The sequence below is a fragment of the Mastigoproctus giganteus genome, chromosome 9 (assembly GCF_048544385.1).
Source record: "Mastigoproctus giganteus isolate SK-2022 chromosome 9, ASM4854438v1, whole genome shotgun sequence".
NCBI classification, from domain to species: Eukaryota; Metazoa; Arthropoda; class Arachnida; order Uropygi; family Thelyphonidae; genus Mastigoproctus; species Mastigoproctus giganteus.
Genome location: NC_143583.1, coordinates 111422141 through 111447819, shown reverse-complemented (window position 1 = coordinate 111447819; position 25679 = coordinate 111422141). Strand labels below are relative to the sequence as shown.

At 38.6% G+C, this 25679-nt stretch overlaps 1 protein-coding gene across 1 annotated transcript in view; it reads left to right on the top strand.

Moving 5' to 3' along the window:
- The window catches only part of LOC150080643 (uncharacterized), a 131013-nt gene that overhangs the window by 104054 nt on the left and 1280 nt on the right, over positions 1–25679 (top strand). Inside the window, exons 14-18 of the mRNA XM_090381258.1 lie at positions 2792–2932; positions 4325–4546; positions 4793–4990; positions 9601–12085; positions 22992–23165. Coding sequence (XP_090237384.1) covers positions 2792–2932; positions 4325–4546; positions 4793–4990; positions 9601–12085; positions 22992–23165 — 3220 coding nt within the window. The remainder of the gene's footprint in view (positions 1–2791; positions 2933–4324; positions 4547–4792; positions 4991–9600; positions 12086–22991; positions 23166–25679) is intronic.

Below are 25679 nucleotides of genomic sequence, written 5' to 3'. Positions count from 1 at the left end.
GATGTGGAAAATATGCAAATTAATTCATTTCCGGAATATTTGTATAATTTTCGTTTGTCTGCAAATTCAACAAAATGTTAGTATCTAAAGAAGATAAATTTTGTTTATTTTCTTGCTGTGATAGCTTGAACATTCAGACTAATTATCCGAATATTCTTCCTTCTGATTCGATTAAATTTTCTGAAAATCCATTTGAATTGTAAATCATTCCTTTCTCTTCATGTTCTACAACTTTGGTTAACGATCCTGAAGATTTTGGCTTTGTATTTTAGATATGGTTTCTCCGATTTCAGGATTGTTCCGAACATTTTAACCTTTATATAAATTCGGTATTGAAGTATGGATCCATTATATGGTCTTCTGCTGCTGTTTCTTCCATTAAGTTAATTTTTGCAATAGAACACTTTTGTCTGAAGTGATTAAATTACAAGTCGAAACTTTATCCTGTTTTTTACGGCACAATTTATGTGAACAGTTAAAAATTTGCTGAGCCTGAGTGCCATGAAAATTAAAGCAACAGGGTGGTTGATGAGCCATCTAACCAATCGAGTTGATGGATCTTCTCTTCTGCTGCTTTCAGCATGGAGAATTCCATTTGGGCTTAAATCAAGATGGTTCCTGTGTTGAAGAGGATTCGAAAACCGGATAATTTTTTGGCGAATGCGGCAGACTATTCATCAAGAATGAACTTGATGAATAGGCTGCTACTGGAACCGACAAGTCTAAGGATGTACTATCTTAAATTTGAATGAATTATATAACTTGTGACTGTTTCAATATTCAAGGATGATGAATTCATTTTGCTTTTTATTATATATTTTTTCACTGTAAACCTCCCTAGACCTGGCTGCACAGAGATATTTGCCTTTTTGTTAATGTATTTTCATGTCTTTATATATATATATATATATATGCAAACATATTCTACTAATATGGTTTCAAAAATATAGTATTAATTTCTATCATAAAATCTTCCTATTTATGATCTCTAATGCCATTATTTAATTAAACATTATGCAATCGCAATATATATTTTTGCAAGTTTATTAGAATGTTGTTATGTCCTTAATTTAAATTTTATATGCACATCAACCAGTATCTTATTCCGTATGTAAAAGCGAGCTGTGAATTGATTTTAATTCATATATAATCATATATGATTATATATAATCATATATATATATATGCGATATATAATATGCGATATAATAATATTATATAATATTATATATCGCACATATATATATGCGATATATAATAACCCGGTATCGCATATATAATCATATATGAAAATAATTCATATAAAAATTCATATAAAATTCGTATACGATATATAAATTCATATATCATATATTTTAATTCACATTATATATATATACTGAGTTGGCTTTGCATTCGCAACATCCTCTTGTGTAGCAATGGACCGGTCTATGACGCTGGTGAACGCTCCATGTGAGGAACAGCTGATACAAGATTGTAATTGGTACACGTGGCGATCAGTTTTTGAGTGTCTGCGAGGAAGAATGGGTCGGCGCCAAGAGCTTTCGAACTTGGAGTGATTGTGGGGACAAGACGTGCAGGTGCCAGTGTCTCGACAAGAACCACCATGATTAAGTACTCCGGTAAGTACTATGGTGTCACGAGTCTAAAGTGACTGGCTCAACAGCGAACAACCAGCACATGTGGGACAGCGACGCGTGTTTCGCAACGTAACAGAGCAGCGATGGAGCACAGTGACCCAGCTAACCACTCAGTACAACTTAGGAATAGGAAGACCAATATCCACTGGACTATAAGCAGGTCATTAGCCCGTATAGGCTATGGCAGTTGATGGCCATCACAGGTACCCATGCCCATTATAAGACACATGAAACAGTGCATTGCATAGGCGCCTTAGCGCCAACACTAGACTACTAACAATTGGAAATCTAACGAATCTCGTATCTGATGAATCCCCGTATCGCATTTGGAGAAAGCAACATTGGGCCATGGCACCTAGGTTCACTGTGGTGTTCGGGAGGCTGAATACGGCAGTGTTATGGTTTGGAGACTGTTTTGGTAGCTTGCCCTGGATCCTCTGATCACCGTTTAATCAACAGCTCGATGGGAATGCCTACCAAGTACACCTCTTTACGATGACAGTTTATCCAGACAACCCCAGGGTATGTCAACAAGACAAAAACGCGCCATGCCATAAAACCTGATAGGTTACCAATTGGTTTCGGGAACATGACAAGGAATTCTCCGTCTTCCCATGGCCGCCCAACTCAGTTGAGCGTGTTTGGGACTTACTGAATAAAGAGGATATTAGATGCTACGATCATCTACCAAACGTTGTGCGGGCATTACTGGACACATTGCGCAATGCGTGGGTAGCACTACTACAGGACACTGTCCAACACCTTGGAGTCCATGCCAAAACGTGTACGGCTGTATTACGGAAAAAAGGTACCTCACGAGATATTAGATGGATGTTCTAATTCAAAGCCAACTCAGTGCATACAGATATATATTAGCATTGATAATAATTAAAAAAAAAAAAAAAAAAAAAAAAAAACGTAGGGACGTTAGAAGAAGAATTTTTTTTGTTCCTCTTTGCATTGAAAAATTTCGCGTACTTTTCGCTTTGCAAAGCGAAATTCCCAAACAAGATTGACCGTTGTTCGTCCATAATGTATATTTTTCATTACACAAATTGAAAGTTAATAAATAAAGTAATTTAAAACTGTCATATAATTTTAAAATAAATTGTTTCACAAAAAGTTGATTTTTTTTTTCGTACTCTTTTCAGATGAATTCTTTATCAATACTACTTTAGGGTTAATGAGCTCCGTGTCCTTGGACTCATGTTATCCAAATCCATGTCTCAACAACGGACTGTGTGTGGTAGAAGCCAATAAGTTCGTCTGTCGGTGTGTTGAATATTATACAGGCAAGTATCGTAATTGTAAAGTCAATTGCAAAATATTCCTTCTCATATACCTGCGCTGAAAAATGATTTAAATATCAGAAAAACAAATTAGTGTTCCACCGGAATATACTTCAATAACATACACCCAAATTAAATTAATTTATGGAATAACAGATATTATTTTTCGGTTATACTCCAGAACACGGTTACAACCCGGGACGGATTCAAGCTAAAGAAGTGTGGTTTTTTTAATGGACTTTCATTTTTGGCTAGTGAACAAAGGTTATGTTAGTTTGAGCACTAATTCGAGACGGGTTCATTTTGATCTATCCCAGACTGAAAAGAAGCCACGCTCGCAAAATGGTACCCATGTTCTGGAGTATAACCTATTTTTCTTGTAAATCTACACGAAATATCTATTTAGAGAAGTAACACTCCAGAGCAAGATCGGCAGAAAGCAAGTGCCTTGATTGGTTCTTGAAGATTCCAATATTTACATAATATAGTATTAATTCTAAGTGGCTTTTTCTGTTCAAAAAAAAATTTCTCAGTCATTTCACTTTCTGTGAAGCCGATACTTTTGTCGCTGAATAAATTGTGTCGTATCGTGCAGTATTTTTCTAGTAAGATTCTAACATTTGCTCTAAGCTATCCCTTGATAAGATTCGTTAAGAGGAAATAGTGAATGTTATTAATCATGAAAACATGAGCTATTCGGTTAGAAATATTAACATAAGAGATGCGTTTGTTTTTCAAAGACTGGTGAATATTTAAATTCTCATTTTATTTCGCAAGCGACATGATTGAAATTGAAAAGCGACACTGTGCGTTGCGAAAGAAGATTGAAACATTTATTCATTTTAAATGTATCCACCTTATAGGCCAGTATCCAGAGACACCTCAAAACGCAACCTGCAGGCCAGGCTCAATTCCTACAGAACTTGCTGCTTCTCCGACCCTGAATGGAATGAACACCTAGCTTACTTCCAAGTTGACACTTCCAACTTCACATCATCAACTCCTGCTTATGTAGTGCTAGGAATTTTGCGATTGACCAGTCTTAACAAAGTCTCATTTCATTTTTAACTACCCCATACTATGCCGACAAATGTGTGGCAAAAAAAAATAATAATAAATAAATAAATAAGAATACAATCGATACAAAACAGTGCCTATTCTGATGATAATTGCAGTGGACTGGGTAATGTTTTTTTTTTGGCAGGGTGGGGGAAGGTGGGAAGAAGCCTTTTTAGGCCCTCTGGTTAGAAGTTCAAGAACAGCCTGTTAGCTGTTGTTTCCTCATTGTTTTGTAATATCTGTTGTTTTCTAATTGTTTTAGGATGGCGTAAAATAAGATGCAGTTCTTCGTAAATATGCAACCGCATTTTAATTCTGTGTTAAAATATCCCACAGGTGTGTTCTGCCAACTGACGTGGTGTGACATGAGAGTTTGCGGCAACCACGGAATTTGCAACTTGACATCAAACGGTTATAACTGTGATTGCGTCTCTGGCTATACGGGGATTCACTGTGAGCTGGCAGTTACTCCGTGTTTCCCCAATCCTTGTGGAACTTATGGGTCGTGTTCAATCAAAAATAACACATTCCACTGCAACTGCCACCCCTGGCGCGAAGGTGAGTAATTAGATGCCAAACTTCTCTTATTTAAAATTCACTCCTCTAATCTTTGTTAATTTACTGATCTGTTAAACCATCTCATGAGCCAACACTCAATCCCAAGACCGGACTTCCGGTACCAATCAGGAGAAGCCACATCGGATAGAAGACGTATTGAGAAAATTTAAATGTAAAACTTATAAATGCTTTCTTAAAGATAGAAAGTAAGCCTTCTACTTTTTAAATTTATTTTCTTGTTGCTAGGTCCAAACTGCGAACGCTATATGTTGCGAATACCATACAAACCTCTCAGCCAACGAATGCTAGAAGAACCGTTCTGGTTAGGCCTAATAACAGTCACTGCTGTCCTCATTCTTATTTTGTGCGTCTACTGCATTAAGAGGAAGTTTGCTGATAAGATTGAAAAACTCCTTGCCGACGAAATCGAGAGGAGCAAGTACAGTAAGTATACAAAGCGACTTTTATACTTATCATACATTCTTGGTAGCAAATATTTGCTTGAGAAAATCTTAAATGACATTGTTAGCGCAATTGCATCATTAAAGGGAGTTGAATTTTTAAGACAAATCGAATTTTATACGTGATTAGGTATCATTATTAAAACATCTCATATTGCAAAATTCTTCGCAACGAGTTGCTTTCCCCGTTTTAGAGAAAATTAAAGAAGTGTTATCTATTCTGCTGCTAATTATTCTCAGTTCGAGTACCACTACCCAGGTGGCACCGAAAGATTGGCCTCTCACTGTGGTACTTGACTGACGAGCCAGTTGTAACTTATTTACATAATATGAAGGGTGACAAAACGTATACTGGTTAGACTAATAAAATTTTAGGCAGGAAGCCTCAAACGATGACATTGTTAGTGTAATTGTATCATTCCTACATAGTTGAATTTTAAAATAAACTGAAGTTTGTATATTAGGAATAATAGCTGATATTGTGAAATCTTTCACAATGAGTTGCTTTCCTCTTATCTGGTACTTCGAATAAGTAACAGCAGAATTCTCTAATGGGAAGTGTTACTTATTCAAAGTATAAGAAGGCCGTTGTTGTAGTTGGGTTTTAGGAGCATCAGCGACTAAAGTCATATTGCACCGTGTAATATGGCCTCTGGGTCGATTTTCTGTTTTGCTGGACGAAAAACCCGAGTTTCCGGGAGAAAAAACCATATTACCCTCTCCCGAGATCGACTAACTCAGACGCGTTATGAAAAAGGCCCATAAAAATTCCTCGCGGCATCGATGGGATTCGAACTCAGGTCTTTTCCACCCGGTGAGGGGAGGAAAAGACCTGAGTTCACAATATAAGATGTAATAATGATGCCTAACGTATAAAGTTCGGTTTGTCTTAAAAATTCAATTATGTAGTAATGATGTGATTGTAATAACAATGCCATAGTTTGAATCTTTCATAGTTTGAGCCTTCTTTCCTAATATTTTATTAACGTCCTTTTTTATTATCAAATTCAGATAGAATCCTTCCAGATTTCATATCTAAGTTACAGTATCGGTTATAATCGCAGTTATGGCTATAATCGATTTTAGCATTAGCAATAGTTGAGGCACATGATGCAAGAAAGTAAGCTTATACAGCATCAGCAAAAAAAAAAAAAAAAAAAAACATTCCCATTTCACTCATCAGGTCACTCCAAATGTTTGTCTAGTTCAGCCTTAAATTTATTTAAGCTATCAACTTTCACAACAACAGTTGAAGTCTGTTCCGGCAATCAATTATCCGCTGGCTAAAGGCAAACTTCCGCACATCTATTCTACAACTGTCTTTCCTCGATTTGAATTTATGCCACCTCAGGTTCCTAATCTGAGCAAGCGGAAGTGTCCCATCAGCATTGAGCCTGCTCAAACCATTCAAAGACTCTTACACCCCAATCAGATCATCACGCAGGTGCCTAGTCTCCAGATGCTACAACTTGCAGAACTTAAGCCTTTCTTCATAAGCGTGCCCCTTTGTTCCTCTCACCAATCTTGTTGCCCTTCTCTGTACTCGTCCTAGCAACTCTACATCCTTCCTAAAATGAGGCCTCCAAACCTGTATACAGTACTTAAGGTGTTCATTGCTTTATACAAAGGGATAATCACCTCCTTTACCCTGCTAGCAAAATTCCTATATATCATTGACAAAACTCCATGACATTGCTCAGAGGAGGTCACTCCATGACCTCCTCTGAGCAATGCAGATGGGCTACCGGCTCTGGTAGCCCATCTGCATTGCTCAGAGAACTGCATATCTGACTGCATAATTACCTCCCAGGTCTTTTTTATTCTCCACCTCCCTGAGTATAGTGCCACACAGTTGGTATGTTTCTCTTGGGTTACTATTACCAATATACACCGCTTTGCATTTGTCAATGTTAAAATTCAGTTGCCACTTCTCAGCCCATCTGCCTAACTTTTCTAGATCCTCTTGAAGTAGCATACTATCTTTAGTCTCATTGACAATCTTGCCAACCTTTGTATCATCTGCAAACTTGGATATTAAGCCCGATGTACCTTGATTGATATCATTGATAAATACATAAAACAACAATGGGTCCAGCATCGAGCCTTATATCCGATAATCTTGTATTGTAAACCTTATTTAATCTTGTTTACAATATCATTGTGTCAGAGAAATCTACTTGTAGATTAGCTAATCTAAATTTAATGGGGAAGGAGTCCTATTTGAATTAATAAAAATATAATCAGAATTATTAACTGCACTCGCTAAAAAAAATAAATTTGTGCAGTTGCAAGAACACAATCTTAAACATTTTGGCTGAATTCGAATTGTCGGCCTGAATTCCAAATAATTGGAATATTTGCAGAACTTGGGATCCTCTTACCAAGAGAGGCTTAAGTTCTGCAAATTGCAGTGGCTGGAGACTAGGCACCTGCGCGGTGATCTGATTGAGGTATATAAGGCCTTGAATAGGTTGAGCACGCTGAATTCTGATGGGATCCTTCCACTTGTTCAGATTAAGAACCTGAGGGGATATTTTAAAGTCGAATAACGTGTCATGCAATTTGTCAAGTAATTGTTAACGATGGGAAACGAAGAGACATTTGGTTTTTCGAGGTTTCAGTACCTAACTCATTCGACCCTCTCCCCATCCAAACAGCTAATAAGCATAGGATATCTGTTTTTCGGCCATCAGCAGTAGTGATGACTTAAATCGAACTAAATAAATAAACAAATCTATAACTAATTCAGTCATCCGTTCCTTCTTGAGTAATTCATCATATATACTTTTATGTCTCTGAGTTTTCTGTTGAATCGATTTCCAGACAGCTAATGCGGATCAAAACTTGGAACATATTCATCATAAGGGAACTGAATTTTCTGGATCTTTAAGTGCCTCTCACATCAGATCACCAAACAAATTTGGGATCTTATAATTGCAGCCATGTGCACCGTTAAAATTATTTATATCACTTGGATTTTACGTGAAACGTATGAAAAAAATGCGCATTTTTCTAATAAAATTTCTATTGTTCTTGCGATCGCGAATTACAAAGTGGTGTCTTAATGAAGAAGACAATAACACATCGTTGGAAATGGCAGATTATTTTGTGGTTCCCATACATTCGGATTCTGAAATTTTACGTAGAATTTACATAAATTAAAATTCAGGACAGATAACACAAAAATAACTTGTCTCATATCAGTTTGGTAAGACCTTAAAAATTTTCTAAATCTAAGCTTTTATGATCAACGATGTTTATGAGTCAACACGCTACCACATCTTTATCGAAAGAGCAAAATGTGGTAGCGTGTTTAACAATTTGTGAGGAGGACGTACTTCGAAATCGATCGATGTAAATATCACTTGATAAGATGGAAACAGAATGTTCAGTTAATGATTGCAAATATGAATGAAATATTCATATAATCTGTTTAATACGTGTTTTGCATTCGTGAGCATACCTTTTACGAAATATAGTCATTAGTTAAAAACCTGAATGTATAGGCAACTGATCAGTAGATCCAACTGTTCAGAATATTATATTTACTTTGTGTTGTGAAAACCTGAGGGAACAATGCAATATCGTTAACTGGAGTGCCTGCAATTTCGTTAACGAGTTCATTACGTAAGTGTACGTTAGCCATGAAGACATTTAGGCAGAAGAAACCGTTTGTATCAGGCAGTCAGAAATTGGGAAAGTCAATTTGTGAAACGGTCAAATGCATTTTGAAAGAAAGAGGTTTCAGAAGTCAAACGTAATGCAAAACAAACAGAGTGATTGTAACCACTTCGCTATTCGCGAGCATAGCTCATTGATGTCCATCCACTGTGTGGGTTTGAATCGTGGCATAGATCCAAGTCCCTTCAGGACAGGAGGGAACATTTATGAGCATTTGTCACACCAGCATGCTAATTGGTCTTTGGCTGGGTTGCATCATTTTCTTTTTCATCCAGTAAAACAAGCAAATCGACTTTTGCAATTTAGAAAACCCTACTGCCAACGGACCATTTACAAAAACAAATACCGCGGTCCCGCTTTGTGTTACATCAAATTAATTGATCAAGTTAATTGATACATCAAAACATTAAAGGACAAATATAAATAAAGGACAGAAATTAAATAAGCAATAGGTATAAAGTGCATATAGTATTACAAGAATTTCTTTTACTGCAATAATTTTGAGGTACACTATGAAATGGTTAAGTGTTCTCATTTGTTAGTCTGAAACAACACTTTCAAAGTGACATTTGTTACATTTACAAGTGTAACAAATTTCCATCAACTTTCGACACTAGCATTTAACCAAATCTTTGAAGAATCATTAAAATTGTCAATTAATACGCTGCAAGTGCATTCATTGTGAAATCACGTGTGATTTTACGCTGAACGCATTTGCAGCCTCCAACATGAAAATAAACCATTCCCTACATTTTTATATAACTTTTATAACTCTAGAAGCTTTCGTTGAGTTAATCATCTCTCAGCTTTTCTCTTTCAGTTTCATGTAAATATTAATTGCTACTAAAAAGCAGGAATTTGTAGAGTATTTTTCATTATGAAAGTCTGATTTCATGTTTCTCTTCCTTCCAGATCCATCTCCTCAAGCAGGGCGTTACAGTCTCAGCTCCAACCAGCCCAGCATTACTCCCGGTAGCCAGAGCCCTCAGACGTGTCCAAAATCCCTTTTCAGCAAAATCCGAAAACACAGCATTCGCAGCGCTTGTGGAGTTAGCCCTACAGAAAGAGACTATGGTCGCACTTTCAGCTTCGACGATATACTGCGGCGAGCGCATTCCTCCACCAAAAGACACTCTTCGAACTCGGACGACAGTGCAAAGAACGAAGAAGAGAAGTCGCGTATTTTGGCATCTTTAGTTCAGCCGTCCAAATCTCCGACTGCTCGTAGAATGAGCCTGGATGAGTTCTTCAGGATGAGCGAACGAAAGATTCAGCTGAATAGTAAGAAGGACGAAGATATCACCGCAGACTCATCTGATCTCTCCGAAAATGGCGATGATATGAGTGAGACTAGTTTCATATCGAGGTTATCTCCACGTTTCGCTCGTCACTCTGCACCATCCTTCACTGAATTTGGCTCGATCCGGGAGCAGTCGGTCGAGTACGCTTCGTCTTCAGATAGTTTAAATACTGCGCCTACAACGAGTGAGGTGAAAGCAGATATCTCCCCAATTCCCCAGGGCATTCGTAGGGACCAGAGCTTTGATACAACTTTGGAGAATCCTACCAAGGGGTCCAGTTCCCCACCTGTGCTACCACATATCACTGTCATCGATGAAACTCAACCCACATCTTCAAAAGGGTCTCCGCAGAAAAGCTGCTGTGAGCAGCATAAAGCGGATACTTCCGACAGCGACCTGAAAGAAAATAGATCGTCAAGTCCAACGCCATCTCTGACGAAAACGTATTTAGAGGTTCCATGTCCTCTTTCTCCCGTTGCTCAACACCAGAACTTATCCTCTCCTGGACAGCTCAGTAATCTAAAACCCAACAGTCACCCAAAGCAGGAGAAAAGTTCTGTTAAGTCGCCTGCAAAACGTCCAGAAGTGACAACCATGCGCAAATATTCTGTTGAGTTGCCTATGCCAAAAATTCTCATCACAACCAACATGAGTTCGTGCGAATCGGACGAAGCGAGTCCTCCGCGTACGCCTAATCCAAAAACCTCAGCTAACTACTTGAGTCCTTTAGCTGTGATATGTTCTTCGACGGACAGAACTATATCAGAGTCCAATCTTAGTACATCCGGGTACTCGTCCATATCCAGTCCAGGGTTGTCCAGATGTAACTCTAGTAGTCCTGTTTCAGACGATGTGGACCATCAGAACTCTCTCGGGAGAAAACTAGAGCCTCCTTCTCCACATAAACTTCAAGGTCTGTTGCCATTAAGCAGTATGCCTATCGCAAGTGACGCGTCGTTTTGCTTTCCTTCAAATGTGAACTGGAATTTCCAAGACAATGCACTTCATCCACATGCACCACACTCCGTAAAGACTGGTTTTGTCCCGACTGACACGCACAGAATAAGTAACAAAAAGCATACTTGGGACAAGAATAGCTTGCGGAGAAGGACTGCCTACCAAACAAGCACAGATGACTCGATTGACGACGAAGGTATAGGAATGGATAGTATTGACGAGAAAATTAGAAAGGGGGTTGTAAAAAGTGCCAAAGACTTGGAAATGTACATGGCTCTGGAAATGAACGACGAACTTGAAGGCGATACAGAAAGCAGCAAACAAAATAGAAGATCGCCAACACTTCTTGTAACAGAGGCAGCTAATAACAAAGGCTCGGCAAATAAGTGCATTACCGGATTTAGAGGAAGCCCAAGGTCCAGCGGACGTAAAGGTGAGAAAATAAAGAAGCACACAGACAAACATCGCCGCAGTCCAGTAACTTCTCCTATTCCAACCCCCGTGAACGACCCCGTAAGTGGAGACAGTGCAGAAGGCAGACTGCCACGGAACTCTTCGCGCTCAAACATGTCAGGAAAAGCCGATTCTTCGTCAGAGAGTGACGGTCACGAAAACTACGTTGGGTTAAAGTCGAAATCTCAAGCCAGGAGGACTAAGAAACACGACAGCGCTACAAGTCCCACAGCCAAACACGTCAGTCATCTAGTTCAAAGCATCATGGACAAAGAAAAAGCGAATTATTCCAGTCCCGTCTCAGAAAGCAACGGCGAATCAACAACCGGTGATTCTGCTCAGATTGATTCGAGGTCGTTATTATCGTCATCGAACGAATCCCTGCCTTCAACTCGAGATCTAACTTTCTTTGATAATTTATCATCCGATCGTCGTAAAGAATCGACTGAGAAAGGGAGTGGCGATTCCCTTGGCTGTAGCGTGCCTTTTCCAGAAAATCAGAAAAACTTTTCAAAAGATCCGTGCTCACCTTTCGTATCTCAGAAATCTTTTAATGAGGCCTTAGGGAAAGACTCTTCTCTACCCGTTAAGGGTGAAACAAAATCACTTGAACGCTGCTCTAAATCTTGGGAAAAGGATGACAAATGGCGTTCGGGTCATCGCGGTGCAGGTTTATCATTGAACAGGTAAGTCAATGGCCAGGTTAATAATTTATACCTGAGAAAATTGCTATAGATGGGTCAAGGTCATTCACTAACTGTTCCATGGCGCATTCACGCTAGACTTCCATCCCTTCTCATCAACGAACCGTTAATCTAACAAACACACTGATTACTTAAGCAGTTGGTACAGCGAATTATGTAGGTGAAAGGTAAGAGGGTAGTTAACGAATTATCTTCAACCGCCTATAGAATTTCTCTGCACTATAGTCGTCATTGTACATTTTTGATTGCTAAAAATGGTTCCTTTCTTAGCAGTCAATAAAAGAATAGTAATAAAATAGTCTGTTGTTAAACTTCAGATTTTTTTTAAGCATCAAATGTTAGAAATGGCTAAAGAGGAAAATTATCTTTAGGAATATTCTTAAAACGAATATTCTTGATTAGAAGTACCATCAACGTACAAAGGTTTCTCCATCCTTCTCCACTTTTGTCAGAGAAGATAGGAAACGCTTGATCAAACTACTCATTAACTCCTCTTTTAAATACCATAGTACTTCCTTTTTTCTACATAAACCGATTTCTGTTTCTCATAAAATAAAATGGATAATGATAATAATACCATCCTGTCTGTTTTGTCACAGATGGAAGAACTCGGAGAGATATTGCTACCAGAAATCTTGAAGCTGTCACTTTATCTTACTTCCAAAGCCTTGAACAAACATTACTTTGTAGCAAGCAATACATTATGACCTAACTGGGGGTTAATAATTACTTGCTAATAATATGTTTCTAATAACTTAAATATTAATTGCTTAAATTAACCAAAAGAAATTTTAGTCATACCTGTCACAAATTTGCCATTGGCTTCAATTCTTGGCTTCCTGTTTCTTTTTGGTAAACGATAATAAACTAGTAGGATCTTTTCCTCAAATTCTCTCTTCTGGATAGTATGTGGCACTGTAATCATATTCTTGAAAAGTAATGATGTTAGATTTTATTTGTTAGCCATAGAGTATTTAAAAAGATGAAGTCTTTTTTCTCCTGGACTAAGATTTGCTTTAACTCTTTTGAGATATGATATAATAAGGGCAGAAGACGCAGAGGTATGTCTGTTACTAACCAATGTACTTAGCCACCGATCTCAGGAGGAGGGACAAGCAGTCACCATGAGTTATTCCCTTTTTCACGGCACGACATACAATTGACCACACATTATGCTTGAACGAGTGAACATACTTGGACAATATAATACACGATAAAGGATCGTATGAACTCATTCGCTATAAGAAAAGTAGTCCATGCACCAAAAAAATATCCAACTGACCTCGATCATCAGTCCCAACTATCAGTGAATGTTGAAAATGCATTTCAGTTGTCTCTATAATACTTCGGGAGTACAATACCATGTACTGCCGAAGTATTATAGAGATACAATACCATGTCATATACATGTTTCAAAAGTGATGGTCAATAATTTAAAAGTGAAATGTACAGACTACAATATGCAAACAAAAGCCTAGTAAACATGGGTCCTTAAGTGAATCGGTTTCCAGATATTGCACATTTCTAGTTGGGATCCACCACTGACTTGTTTGTTTAAGTTAGATTATGCTCAATCTTTCCCTTTCCCCTCTCTCAATGCTCTAAGACGTAGTAGGCATAGTATTTGTCAAAGGATAGTCAATATGAAAGAGGTTACAGCAACAAAGAGTCAAAAATTAAAAATGTATTATCTTATGTTTAATAAAACCCCCTTAGCAAAGGATTCGCAGCTTTTTGCTAAACTAGTGCTCCCATAGTCAGTGGCAGATCTTAACAGAAAATGTGCATTATCTCAAAAACGGTTCATTTGCGGCCCGATTTTCACTGGGACTTTTTTTACTTATTTTAGTTTGTACTTTTCACCATTAAATTATTGACCATCATTTTTTTTAAACACCCTGTATAAGCATGACTCTCACTATAACGAATATTACTCTTTGCAGATGAGTACTAATTGCCAGACACCTTTCAGGGTTTTTTTGATTACTCTTTAAGAGTTTTGTTTGAAATCAAGCACGTTGACCTTTCCCCCTATAGAAAATTCTCACTCTTAACAGAAGGAATGTAGGAGTGGCATTAGCATTAGTAGAGGCATATGATGCAAGAAAGCAAGCTTATTCAGCATCAGCCAAAAAAAAAAAAAAAAAAAACCCTCTCCCATTTCACCCCTCCGTTCGTTCGAAATACCTGTCCAGTTGAGCTTTAAATTTGTTTAGGCTATCAACTTCAACAACAAGTGATGGAAGTCGGTTCCACCAACCAACCACCCGCTGGCCAAAGGCAAATTTCCGCACATCTATCCGACATCCGTCCTTCCTCAATTTGAATTTATGCCCTCTGAGGTGATTATTCTGAGAAAGATGAAGAATCCCATTGGCATTGAGCATGCTCAAACCATTCAAAGCCTTATACACCTCTATCAGATCACCTCGCCGGTGCCTAGTCTCCAGACTCTGTAATTTGCAAAACTTAAGCCTTTCTTCGTAAGAGCAACCCTTTGTTCCATTTACTAATCTTGTTGCCCTTCTCTGTACCCGTTCCAGCAGCTCTACATCCTTCTTGAAATGAGGCCTCCAGACCTGTATACAGTACTCAAGATGTGGCCTAACCATTGCCTTATACAAGGGAATAATCACCTCCTTATCCCTGCTAGAAAAATTCCTGTATATCATTGACAAGACACCATGAGCTACTCTTGCAGCTCGTCTGCACTGCTCAGAGAACTTCATATCTGCCTGCACAATTACCCCCAGGTCCTTTTCATTCTCCACCACTGTCAGTGTAGTACCGCAGAGTTGATACGTTGCTCTGGGGTTGCTGTTTCCCATATGTAGTACTTTACATTTGTCAATGTTAAACTTCATTTGCCACCTCTCAGCCCATCTGTTCAACCTTTCCAGATCCTGTTGCAGCAGCATAGCGTCAGTAGTGTCCTTAACGGCCCTGCCAACCTTTGTATCATCTGCAAACTTAGACATTAAACTTGATATCCCATCATCAATATCATTCATAAACACCGAAAACAACAATGGACCCAACACTGAACCTTGAGGAACTCCACTAATAACATTAATCCACTTTGAGCAGTGTCCATTGATTACCACTCTCTGTCTTCTGCCACTCAACCATCCCCTTATCCATAGCAGCAATTTGCCTCCAATGCCACACTGCTCCAATTTGTGCAGCAGTATCAAAAGCCTTTCTAAGATCCAAATATATAATATCAAAGTTATTCCCTGCATCCAGTTCTTTTGTGACTACATCATAGTATCCAATCAAATTGGTCAGGCAAGACCTGCCCTTAACAAAACCATGCTGCGTCTGAGCTATAACTGAATTCTTGTCTAGATGATCCTGCAGTGCTTCTTTAACCAGTGCCTCCATTAATTTACCTGGAACAGAAGTTAAACTAACAGGTCTATAATTACTTGTGTCAGCCTTTGATCCTCCTTTGTGAATTGGGGTTACATTTGCACATCTCCAGTCTATGGGTACCTCCCCTGAGTCCAAAGAAGCTCTCATAATTATGGCTAGAGGTTTGCATACTTCCTTTGCTGCCTCCTTTAATATAACTGGATAGATCCCATCCACCCCAGGTGCCTTTTTTATGTTTATCCTCAACAATCTCTCCTCCACTTTCCTCTCAGTTATTACAAAATCATCCAGCTCACTGCCAATGTTTATTTTACTTACATCATTCTCCTTCCTGAATAACTCCTCATGCGTGAATGTAGATGCAAAATACTCGTTTAGATTGTTAGCCACCTGAGCAGGATCCTCAACTGTTGAACCATCAATATCCTGTGGACCAATCTGATTCATCCCTTTCCTTCTCGAGTTCAAGTATGTAAAGAACTCCTTTCTGTTTTTCTTTGCATCCTTTGCCAAGGATTTTTCGTAGTCTGCCTTTGCCTGCCTAATCTCCTTTGTGACTTGGTTACAGACCAACTTATATCTATCATAGGCTTCCATGTCACCCATTAATTTGTATGTATCCCATGCATTTTTCTTCTCTGCCACATGTCTCATTAGTCCATCTGACAACCATTTAGGCCTAAACCTTGAACAATATTTCTTAGTTGGTATGCAAAGCCTGGTAGCCACCAAGATTAGTTCCTTGAATGCTTCCCATTTTGAGTTTGCTGTTGGTAACATCATCAGTTGGTCCCACTGTATAGAATTTAAATACTGTCTCAGACCATCATAGTCGCCTTTACGAAAACAAAAACCCTTCCCTTTACCTCTGATGGTAGTTACCTCCTTGAGTAAATCCCACTTCAACACACTGTGATCACTGCCACCTAGTGGTTCATTTATCTGCAGGTTCTTAATGCATGAAGAATCACTACTGATAATCAGATCAAGAGTATTGCTCCCTCTTGTTGCCTCATCAACATGCTGATGTAGAAAACAATCATCCAATAAATCCACAAAAGCCTTGCTAGTGTGCGAGTGACCAATCCACAAGTTCCAGTTAATATCTGGGAAATTAAAATCCCCCATTATAAGACTCTCTGATTTACTGGCCCACTCTATTTCCCTGTACAATATATTATTATACTCATCAGAGTCATTAGGCCTATAGCACACTCCTACTCTCAATTTTGATTTCCCTATGCTTATGTCACACCAAACTGACTCGACACTGCCCTGTCCATCGATGTCAACTGGCTTCACTTCCTTTGACTTTATGTGTTTCTTAATTAATAGCATAACCCCTCCTGTCCTGTCTATCCTTTCTATATACATTGTATTCCCCAAATTCCAGTTCCGCATTACTTATATCTGTGTGACACCACGTCTCTGATATCCCAACAATATCTGCCTTTGATGTTTTGAGCAATACCTCAAATTCATCAAATTTATTTACCAAACTCCTAGTATTGGTGTACACGCAGGTATACATGCACCTGTTTCTATTCTTAGCTACCCTAACACAACCCATGTGTTTACTTGTAACGCAATGACTACCAGCAGTCTCTGAAATATCCTGCATCTTGTTTTTCAGACTTCTGCTCATTTGAATAGAAGCAGTGCAAGAATCACTTCCACCTCTGCCAGTGGCTACTGTTAATCTATTAGTCCTTGTATCCCCCCCAACTAGCAGTTTTCCGACCCACCTAACACTGCCTCGACAGCATCAGCAAAAATTCTTGCACCCTTTCTATTTAAGTGTATCCCATCCCTGTAGAAGCAATCTCTCCTGTTAACAAGTACAGTCCAGGCTGAAAAAAATTCTACCCCTTGAGCCTTGCACAATCCCTCCAGGGCCGAATTGATCGACAAGGCTTTCATCATATACTCCCTCCTATCGTGTCTGGGCAGAATTGCAGACACTTTCAAGTTCAACCCTAATTCACGGCTTTTTTTCAACAGTGACCTGTACTTGCTAAGTAATTCCGCCGGTCTCCTACTCTTAATATCATTAGTGCCAACGTGTACAACTATATCACCCTTTGTGCCCTTAAAAGATGATATCCGCTCTACAACGTCATCAACCTTTGCCCCTGGCAGACATACCCTGGTCCTATTCCACCTATCCTTTTTACAAAGTATGTTCCCCGTTTCCCTGACAATAGAGTCACCAATAACTACTAGTTCCTGTGGGACCAGCGCATTCTGCCTAGGGGGCTGCCCCTGTGTTGCCTGATGACCAAGTGCAAGCTCTGGCGTTGATGTGGGCAGCTGAGAGCTTGATGGGCCCTCAATTTATTTCCTTCGAGGGCATCCACCCTGTCCTTCAAGGTCTCATAAAGGCCCATAACAACGCTGAGTTGTCGCCTGATTTCCTTGCACTCCTTACATCGTGCACACACAAAGACATCCCCCTTGGCAGTATCATGTCCCGTACCCGACTGCTCCGCAAACATCAAGCAAACAGTGCATTTTAATAGACTGTGATTCAGAGGGCAACTGCCCCCCTCAGTTCTCCCCTGAACCACAGCACTCCCATTAGCTTGAGCCTTTTGCTTTGCTGCTCTGGTCAGAATCATGATTCCGATTTAATTCAATAAAATTTAAAACAAAAATTAAATCCTTAAGTTATATCCCAAAACAGTTATGTTATATATATATATATATATATTTTTTTTTTTTTTTTTTTTCGGTATCTAGTGTTCCCTTTATACAACTTCCGTATCACGTGTACCACTATAGTTATGTATTAATTATTTGTTACGATTAAGTCGTTATATATATTTATAGAGTTAAAAATACAATTTAATTGACAATAAAGTTTATCAAGATTAATAGATTTACTGATTAATTGACAATATTATATTATGCAGTATACTACACTAAGCTTATGCTATCGTGTAAAAATGGCGGGAATTCACGAACGGTATTTCTACGGACTCGTAAGTATTGATTAGCTTCAAATCTCGCTATCTCAATTTAGAATAAACTAAGGATCCTGACTAGGTCTATAATCTACTTATAGAAGATAATTTGATATAACAATTGGTTAATAAATCGACTAAATTTGGTTAAAAGACCTCTCGTTCAATTTGTGACACGTGGATTTGATACCGTTACCGATACTAAGTAATATCTACGAAATCTCTGTCTAAGTTAAACTTTAAACTAAGTATCGTAACTAGGGATATAAAGCTACTCTAGAAAATAAGTTAATATGACAATTTAAACTAATAAAGCAGAAAATAAATCAGGAAAAACTTCTCTGTTTGAAGAGCTTTAAGGAGCAATGTCTGCACAGGCTAACCTCGCACCCAGTTTAATTGCTGCAGAATTAAAGTTTACTTCCTTTTATGGTTTTACTCTTCAGAAATCCAATTGCCTAACAGACAGCATTCATAAGATACCATTCAGCATAACGTTTGCTGAAGCTAGAAACGAAAGCTGTACACGCAATTATATCAGGATATTTCTTAGCAATAGTCAACAGTCATATCCTGTTCTTACTCTGGGCGTCTAGTACTTTTTTAAAAATGCATTTACATTCAATTCGTTCTAATAACCTAAATAATTCCACTGAAATTCAAATTTGAAAACTGCTTTCAATAACAGAAGTTGTTAAAAAAAATTAATCGATAAATCTCCACAATTACGTTATATGACTAATAAATGTGTCATAACATTCGTGAATTAATTTAACATTAGCAAAGGCACATAATGCAAGAAAGCAAGCTTATATGGCATCAGCCAAAAAAAAAAAAAAAAACTTCTCATTTCATCCATCCACTCGCTACAATTATTTGTCTAGTTCTGTCTTGAATCTGTCTAAAATATCAATTTCTACAACGACAAATGGAAGTTTGTTCCAGTAATCAACCACCCGCTGGCTAAAGGCAAACTTCTGCACATCTATCCTACAACTGTTTTTCCTCAATTTGAATTTATGCCCACTAAAGCGATTATTCTTAGCAAGAGAAAATCCCATCAGCATTGAGCATGCACAAACCATTCAAGGCTTTATACACCTCAATCAGATCACCTCGCAGGTGCCTAGTCTCCAGACACTGTAATTTGCAAAACTTAAGCCTTTCTTCGTAAGAGCACCCCTTTGTTCCATTCACTAATCTTGATGACCTTCTCTGTACTCGTTCCAACAGCTCTACATCCTTCTTAAAATGAGGCCTCCAGACCTGTATACAGTACTCAAGGTGTGGTCTGACCTTTGCCTTATATAAGGGGATAATCACCTCCTTATCCCTGCTAGAAAAATTCCTATATACCATTGACAACACACTATGAGCTACTCTTGCAGACCGTCTTCACTGCTCAGAAACCTTCATATTTGCCTGCACAATTACCCCCAGGTCCTTTTCGTTCTCTACCACTGTCAGTGTAGTACCACAGAGTTGATACATCACTCTGGGGTTGCTGCTTCCCATATGTAGTACTTTACATTTGTTAATGTTAAACTTCAGTTGCCACCTCTCAGCCCATCTGCTCAACTTTTCTAGACCCTGTTGCAGCAGCGTACTGTCATTAGTGTCCTTAACAACCTGACAACCTTCGTATCGTCTGCAAATTTGGATATTAAGACCTGATATACCATCATCAATATCATTAATGAATACAGAAAACAACAATGGACCCAACACTGAACCCTGAGAGACTCCACGAAGTCTCTCAGGGTTCCACTCAGGGTTGATTACCACTCTGTCTTCTCCCATTCAATCATCCCTTTATTCACAGCAGCAATTTGCCTCCGATGCCACACTGCTCCAATTTGTGCAGCAATCTTCCATGTGCAACAGTATCAAAAGCCTTTCTAAGATCTAAATATATGATATCAAAGTTATTCTCTGCATCCAGTTCCTTTGTGATTACATCATAGTATCCAATCAAATTGGTCAGACAAGACTTCCCCTTAATAAACTCATGCTTTGTCCGAGCTATAACTGAAGTGTGGTCCAGATGATCTGGCAATGCTTCTTTAACAAGTGCGTCCATTAATTTCCCTGGAACAGAAGTTCAACTAACACGTCTGTAATTACCTGTGTCTCCTTTTGATCTTCCTTTGTGGATTGGGATCACATTTGCACATCTCCAATCCATGGGTACCTCCCCTGAGTCCAAGGAAGCTCTCATAATTATGGCGGCTAAGAGTTTTCTTACTTCCTCTGCTGCCTCCTTTAATATAACTGGATAGATTTCAATTATATTAAAGGGTGTCTTTAATATGTTTATTAAAGGTGTCTTTCATATGTTTATCTTCAGCAATTTCTCCTCCACTTTACTCTCAATTATTACAAGATTATCTAGCTTATTGCCAGAGTTTAATACACCTCTGGCATTCCCCCTCCCTGAATAACTCCTCATGTGTGAATGTAGATACAAAATATTCATTTAGTTTGTTAGCTACCTGAGCAGGATCATCAACAGTTGAACCATCGATATCAAGTGGACCAACCTGATTCATCCCCTTCCTTCTAGAGTTCACATAAGTAAAGAACTCTTTACTTATGTTTTTCTTTGCATCCTTTGCCAAAGATTTCTCGTAATCTGCCTTTGCCTGCCTGACCTCCTTTGTAACTTGGTTACAAATCAACTTGTATCTATCATAGGCTTCTGTGTCACTTGTTAATTTATATGTATCCCATGCGTTTTTATTCTCTGCCATATGTCTCATTAGTTCATCTGACATTCATTTAGACCTAAATTTTGAGCAATATTTCTTAGTTGGTATGAAAAGTCTAGTAGCTTCCAAGATTAATTCTTTGAATGCTTCCCATTTTGAATTTGCTGTTCCTAACATCACCAGTTAGTCCCATCGTACAGAACTTAAATACTGTCTCAGACCAGCGTAGTCATCTTTACAAAAGCAAAAACCCCTTCCCTTTACCCCTAATGGTAGTTACCTCTTTGAGTAAATCCCACTTCAGCACACTGTGATCGCTGCCACCTAGTGGTTCCTTTATCTGCAGATTCTTAATGCATGAAGAATCACTACTGATAATCAGATCAAGAGTATTACTCCCTCTAGTTGCCTCTTGAACATGCTGATGTAGAAAACAATCATCCAATAAATCCACAAAAGCCTTGCTAGTGTGTGAGTGACCAACCCATAAATTCCAGTAAATATCTGAGAAATTAAACTCCCCCATTATAAGACATTCTGATTTACTGGCCCACTCTATTTCTCTGCAGAATTGCTCATTATACTCATAATCTTCATTAGGCCTATAACACACAACTATTTTCATTTTTGCTTTCCCAGTGCTCATGTCACACCAAACAGGCTCAACATTGCATTGTCCACCAACATCAATTGGATACACGTCCTTAGATCTTGTGTTTCTTAACTAACATCATAACTCCTTCCTCCTCCCTTCCTGTCCTGTCTATCCTTTCTGTGCACATTGTATGTGCACATCGAATCATGTTAAGACGGAACTCAAATAAAACTAGCTCAAATAGAAATGGAACACAAATAGGACTAAATAAAATATAACTCAAATAAATAATAATTGTAACTACTACTGCTTTGAAATATCCTCCAACAATCCTACACTATTGTATGGAGTGAAATTTTATGACATTTTTGACACGTTGTCTGAGTTTCGCGGGAGACAGTGGCATGATTTTTATCTCTTGGACAGTAGGGTTAAACAAGCAAATCGATAAGAGAAACATGCAATTTGCAGCAATACGTCGATGCCTCATGGCCTCAATTTTCTCGGTGCAAATCTATCAAGGAAAGATTCCCTGATCATTAGATTATCAGTAGAGCCGATTATATAGTACAGGTGATTTGAGTGTGAGAATCAATGTTGGACAGAAGGATAGCAACAGTTCTCCTTTCCTGGACTGAAGGGCCCTTTTGAAGTTGGGCCCTGACTATCAGTCAGAGATCCGTCTTAGTCTAGGTAAACTGGAAAATACAGAAAGTACAAAAAACTTTAATCTAATTTCTTTGAATAACTTCTTGTGTAGGGACTGTGGGCCCCTCTGGCTGCAAGGATCTGTCATCCACCAGGAATTTAGAAAAGTTCGAATTCAATTTCACTGATAACAGAAATAACATATAATATCGAGTAATAGCTGCATCATATTACTCCTTGGAGAACCTAGTGTTATTTATAGCACTATATTCTCCAAGGATTGATATCTACTTTCAAGCCTCTAGTATATCAACAGATGACTGCGTTGCAAAATTGCAAGGCCGTGAACTAAAAGTTATAACACTACTGCAAATAAGAGAACCGAAAATAATTCACATATTTCAACAGAAACCTAATAGAGTTTTGAGTTCTACTCAATAGTCACATCCAAGGTAAGTTTAAGAATGGCTTTCTTTCAGATTTTTGAATACCTGGGTGGGTTCATCAACCATTTCGGAGATGGATAAATATTTACTTATGAAGGTTATAACTTTACTTATTCTAATTGTTTAGTATTTAGTATTCATCTTGTATTGCAGTGGCCGCAGTCCAGTAAAACACCTCCAGTCAGTAGATTCGGTAGAGAGTTCCGTGCCAACAGACAGTGATGAGGAGCAGCCAGATGGACAATCTACCAAACTGCTCTTTCCTCAAGTTCTCAAAGACTTCCATCACGCGAGGCTGCATCGAGCAGTACAAGAAGATAACGGAAGGTATGTGGGCTTCTAGAACATTCCCTCAATGACAACTGAGAATTTTTTACCTCAAGTTAAATCGTAAAAAAAAAAAAAAAAAATTACCAGTGGCTGATATCAACAATGGCAATGGTAGTAAAATATTCTTTCAACATTCATTCTGGCTTGAAACACTTGATTATCGTTTTACCCGCCCGTTCTATTTTTTGAGGTTATTTTTCATACACCACCCATGACGCTCCATTAAGACAGTGGAGCACATTTCTCAACTTATAGATATCTGCAAGATGCATCCATAAAGTTTTCACTACTTCAATGTTCAGACACATAAATTTGTGTGTTTTTTTTTTTTATTATTATTATTTTAGGAGCATCAGCGACTAAGGTCATATTGCTTCGTGCATACTGTCTGTAATTAGTGTAGATTCTGTGGTCGATTTTCAATTTACTGGACGAAAAACCGGAGTTTCCGGGAGGAAAAACCATGCTACCATCGCCTGAGACCAACTAACTCAGCCACGTTGTGATGAAGACCCATAAAAATCTCTCATGTCATCGACAGGATTCGAACTAGGGTCTTTTCCACCGGGTGTGCGGAGAACGGCGATTCTACCACCAACTTTGCTACTTTGATTCTACCACCACGAGGGCCACACCAACGTGTGTGTGCGCTTCCTTTTAATTCACTTGAACACATTTGCACCTAAAGAGTCACAAGCGAGCGAAGAAAAGTCGAAATAAACAAAGTGACACGTGCAAAAAAAAAAAACTTAAAAAACACAAAGAAAATCTAAGGAGAACACGGACACATTTACTATTTGCAATAAATAGTAAATTTAAGTTTATGCTGTTTATTTCCGTGTTACGAAGGGTATGCTTTATGGATTTAACAAAGTAAATAACAAGGCTGCAGCCACGAAAAACATTCCAGGTGTATGTGTGTGTATGGAGAGGAAGTTTTAAAGATGAGGAAGTGTCAGTGGTAGTTTCGCAAGTTCGAGTCTGCAATTTGCCGCTTTGCTAATGAGGCGTGTTTAGGCAGATCTATTCACTTCGGTGATGACCTGCTAATTTGTACATACCTGAAGAAGATAACCTACTATTACTTCAGATACTGAATTCGACTCGTTCTTCCATTCATTTCTCTTTCCAACGGAAGTGAAGTGTCAGAACTTTGAAAATGGGTTCTGCACATCTCCCTAAAATTTTAGAAATGGGGTAAATGTCTGCTCTTCACCGCATTCTCATGGACTTCATGTGGCACTTGAACGATACTAGTGGTGAAATAGATGCTTTAGCACAATATTAAGCATCATACACAATGTTTGGATTAGTGAAAAATCGGCTAAACTACATCAAAGAGATTGTCTTTATACCAGGGAAGTTCTGCATGATGGGAGGGTGTAGTTTATTATATACTGTTTCAGTTCAATAAAACCATCACAATGAAATTTAATGCCAAAGTTTGAGCGTTGTATTTCAAGAAAAACATCCTCTCTCGACTTAAAAAATGTATTCACGCGCGAACTCGCGCTAGAATGACATGTGGAAAAGTTTGGTTGGAAAAAAAATAGCACATCGGCGGAATTTTCCACGACACTGCACCATCAGATTACCATCTATTCAAAAATACGTTATATGCCAAATATATTCGGACACTCCTAGGATTTAGGAAAAATGAAACATACCCTCTGTCTACATGTCAGGAATACTTGTAAAAGCAAGTGCGTTCACGCTACGAGCATAGTGACGTCCAACGGGGAGTCATTGTATGTCGTCATATTAGCAATTAATCTGACTATGCCATTGCAGAAAAACTGCAACCATCAATGGAGGCTGGCGTAATCACCAAATGAAAGTGTTATGACGCTACTACAACCGGGAAATACTCAGGTAGACCGAGAGCACTCAGGAGAGTGATACTTAGATCGCGTCAGCCCTAATCGAATACTGGCAACCAGGAGTTCAGGGGGACACAAGAACTGACATTAGTTCAAGGGTAATACGCAGGGAACCGCATGGCATCGGATTTTATGGATATGCTGCAACACATCGTCGATTTGCCTGCTGCACAACTCCCTTTGGTTACTGGAGCGTTGGAAAGCTGTATTATGGAGTGATGAATCGCACTACATGATTTTCCAATCTTATGGCCATATCTGGGTTGGCAGATACTGAGATCTTTCCCTAAAACAATGAATATCATTCGGTACATTGACATTGTGAACAATTCAGCTGTTTCTACACTGCGGCAGCAGTATAGAGATGGAACCCTTTTTTATTTCAGGTTAACAATCATTATGTCGTACTGCGCAGCCTGTAGTGGCTTGACTTGAAAAAATCGGTGTGCAAATTTTTCATTGGCTTTCCCAGAGCTCCGAGTTCAACTCCACTGAACACCTTTGGGATAAACTGAAACGTTGGGTCAGGCGAACACACCTGTAATCAGTAACTGAATTGACTGCTGTGTTTAAGAGGGAATGTCTTTCAATGCCTTGCAGTAAAAAGATGTGATGAAAAAGAACTTGTAAG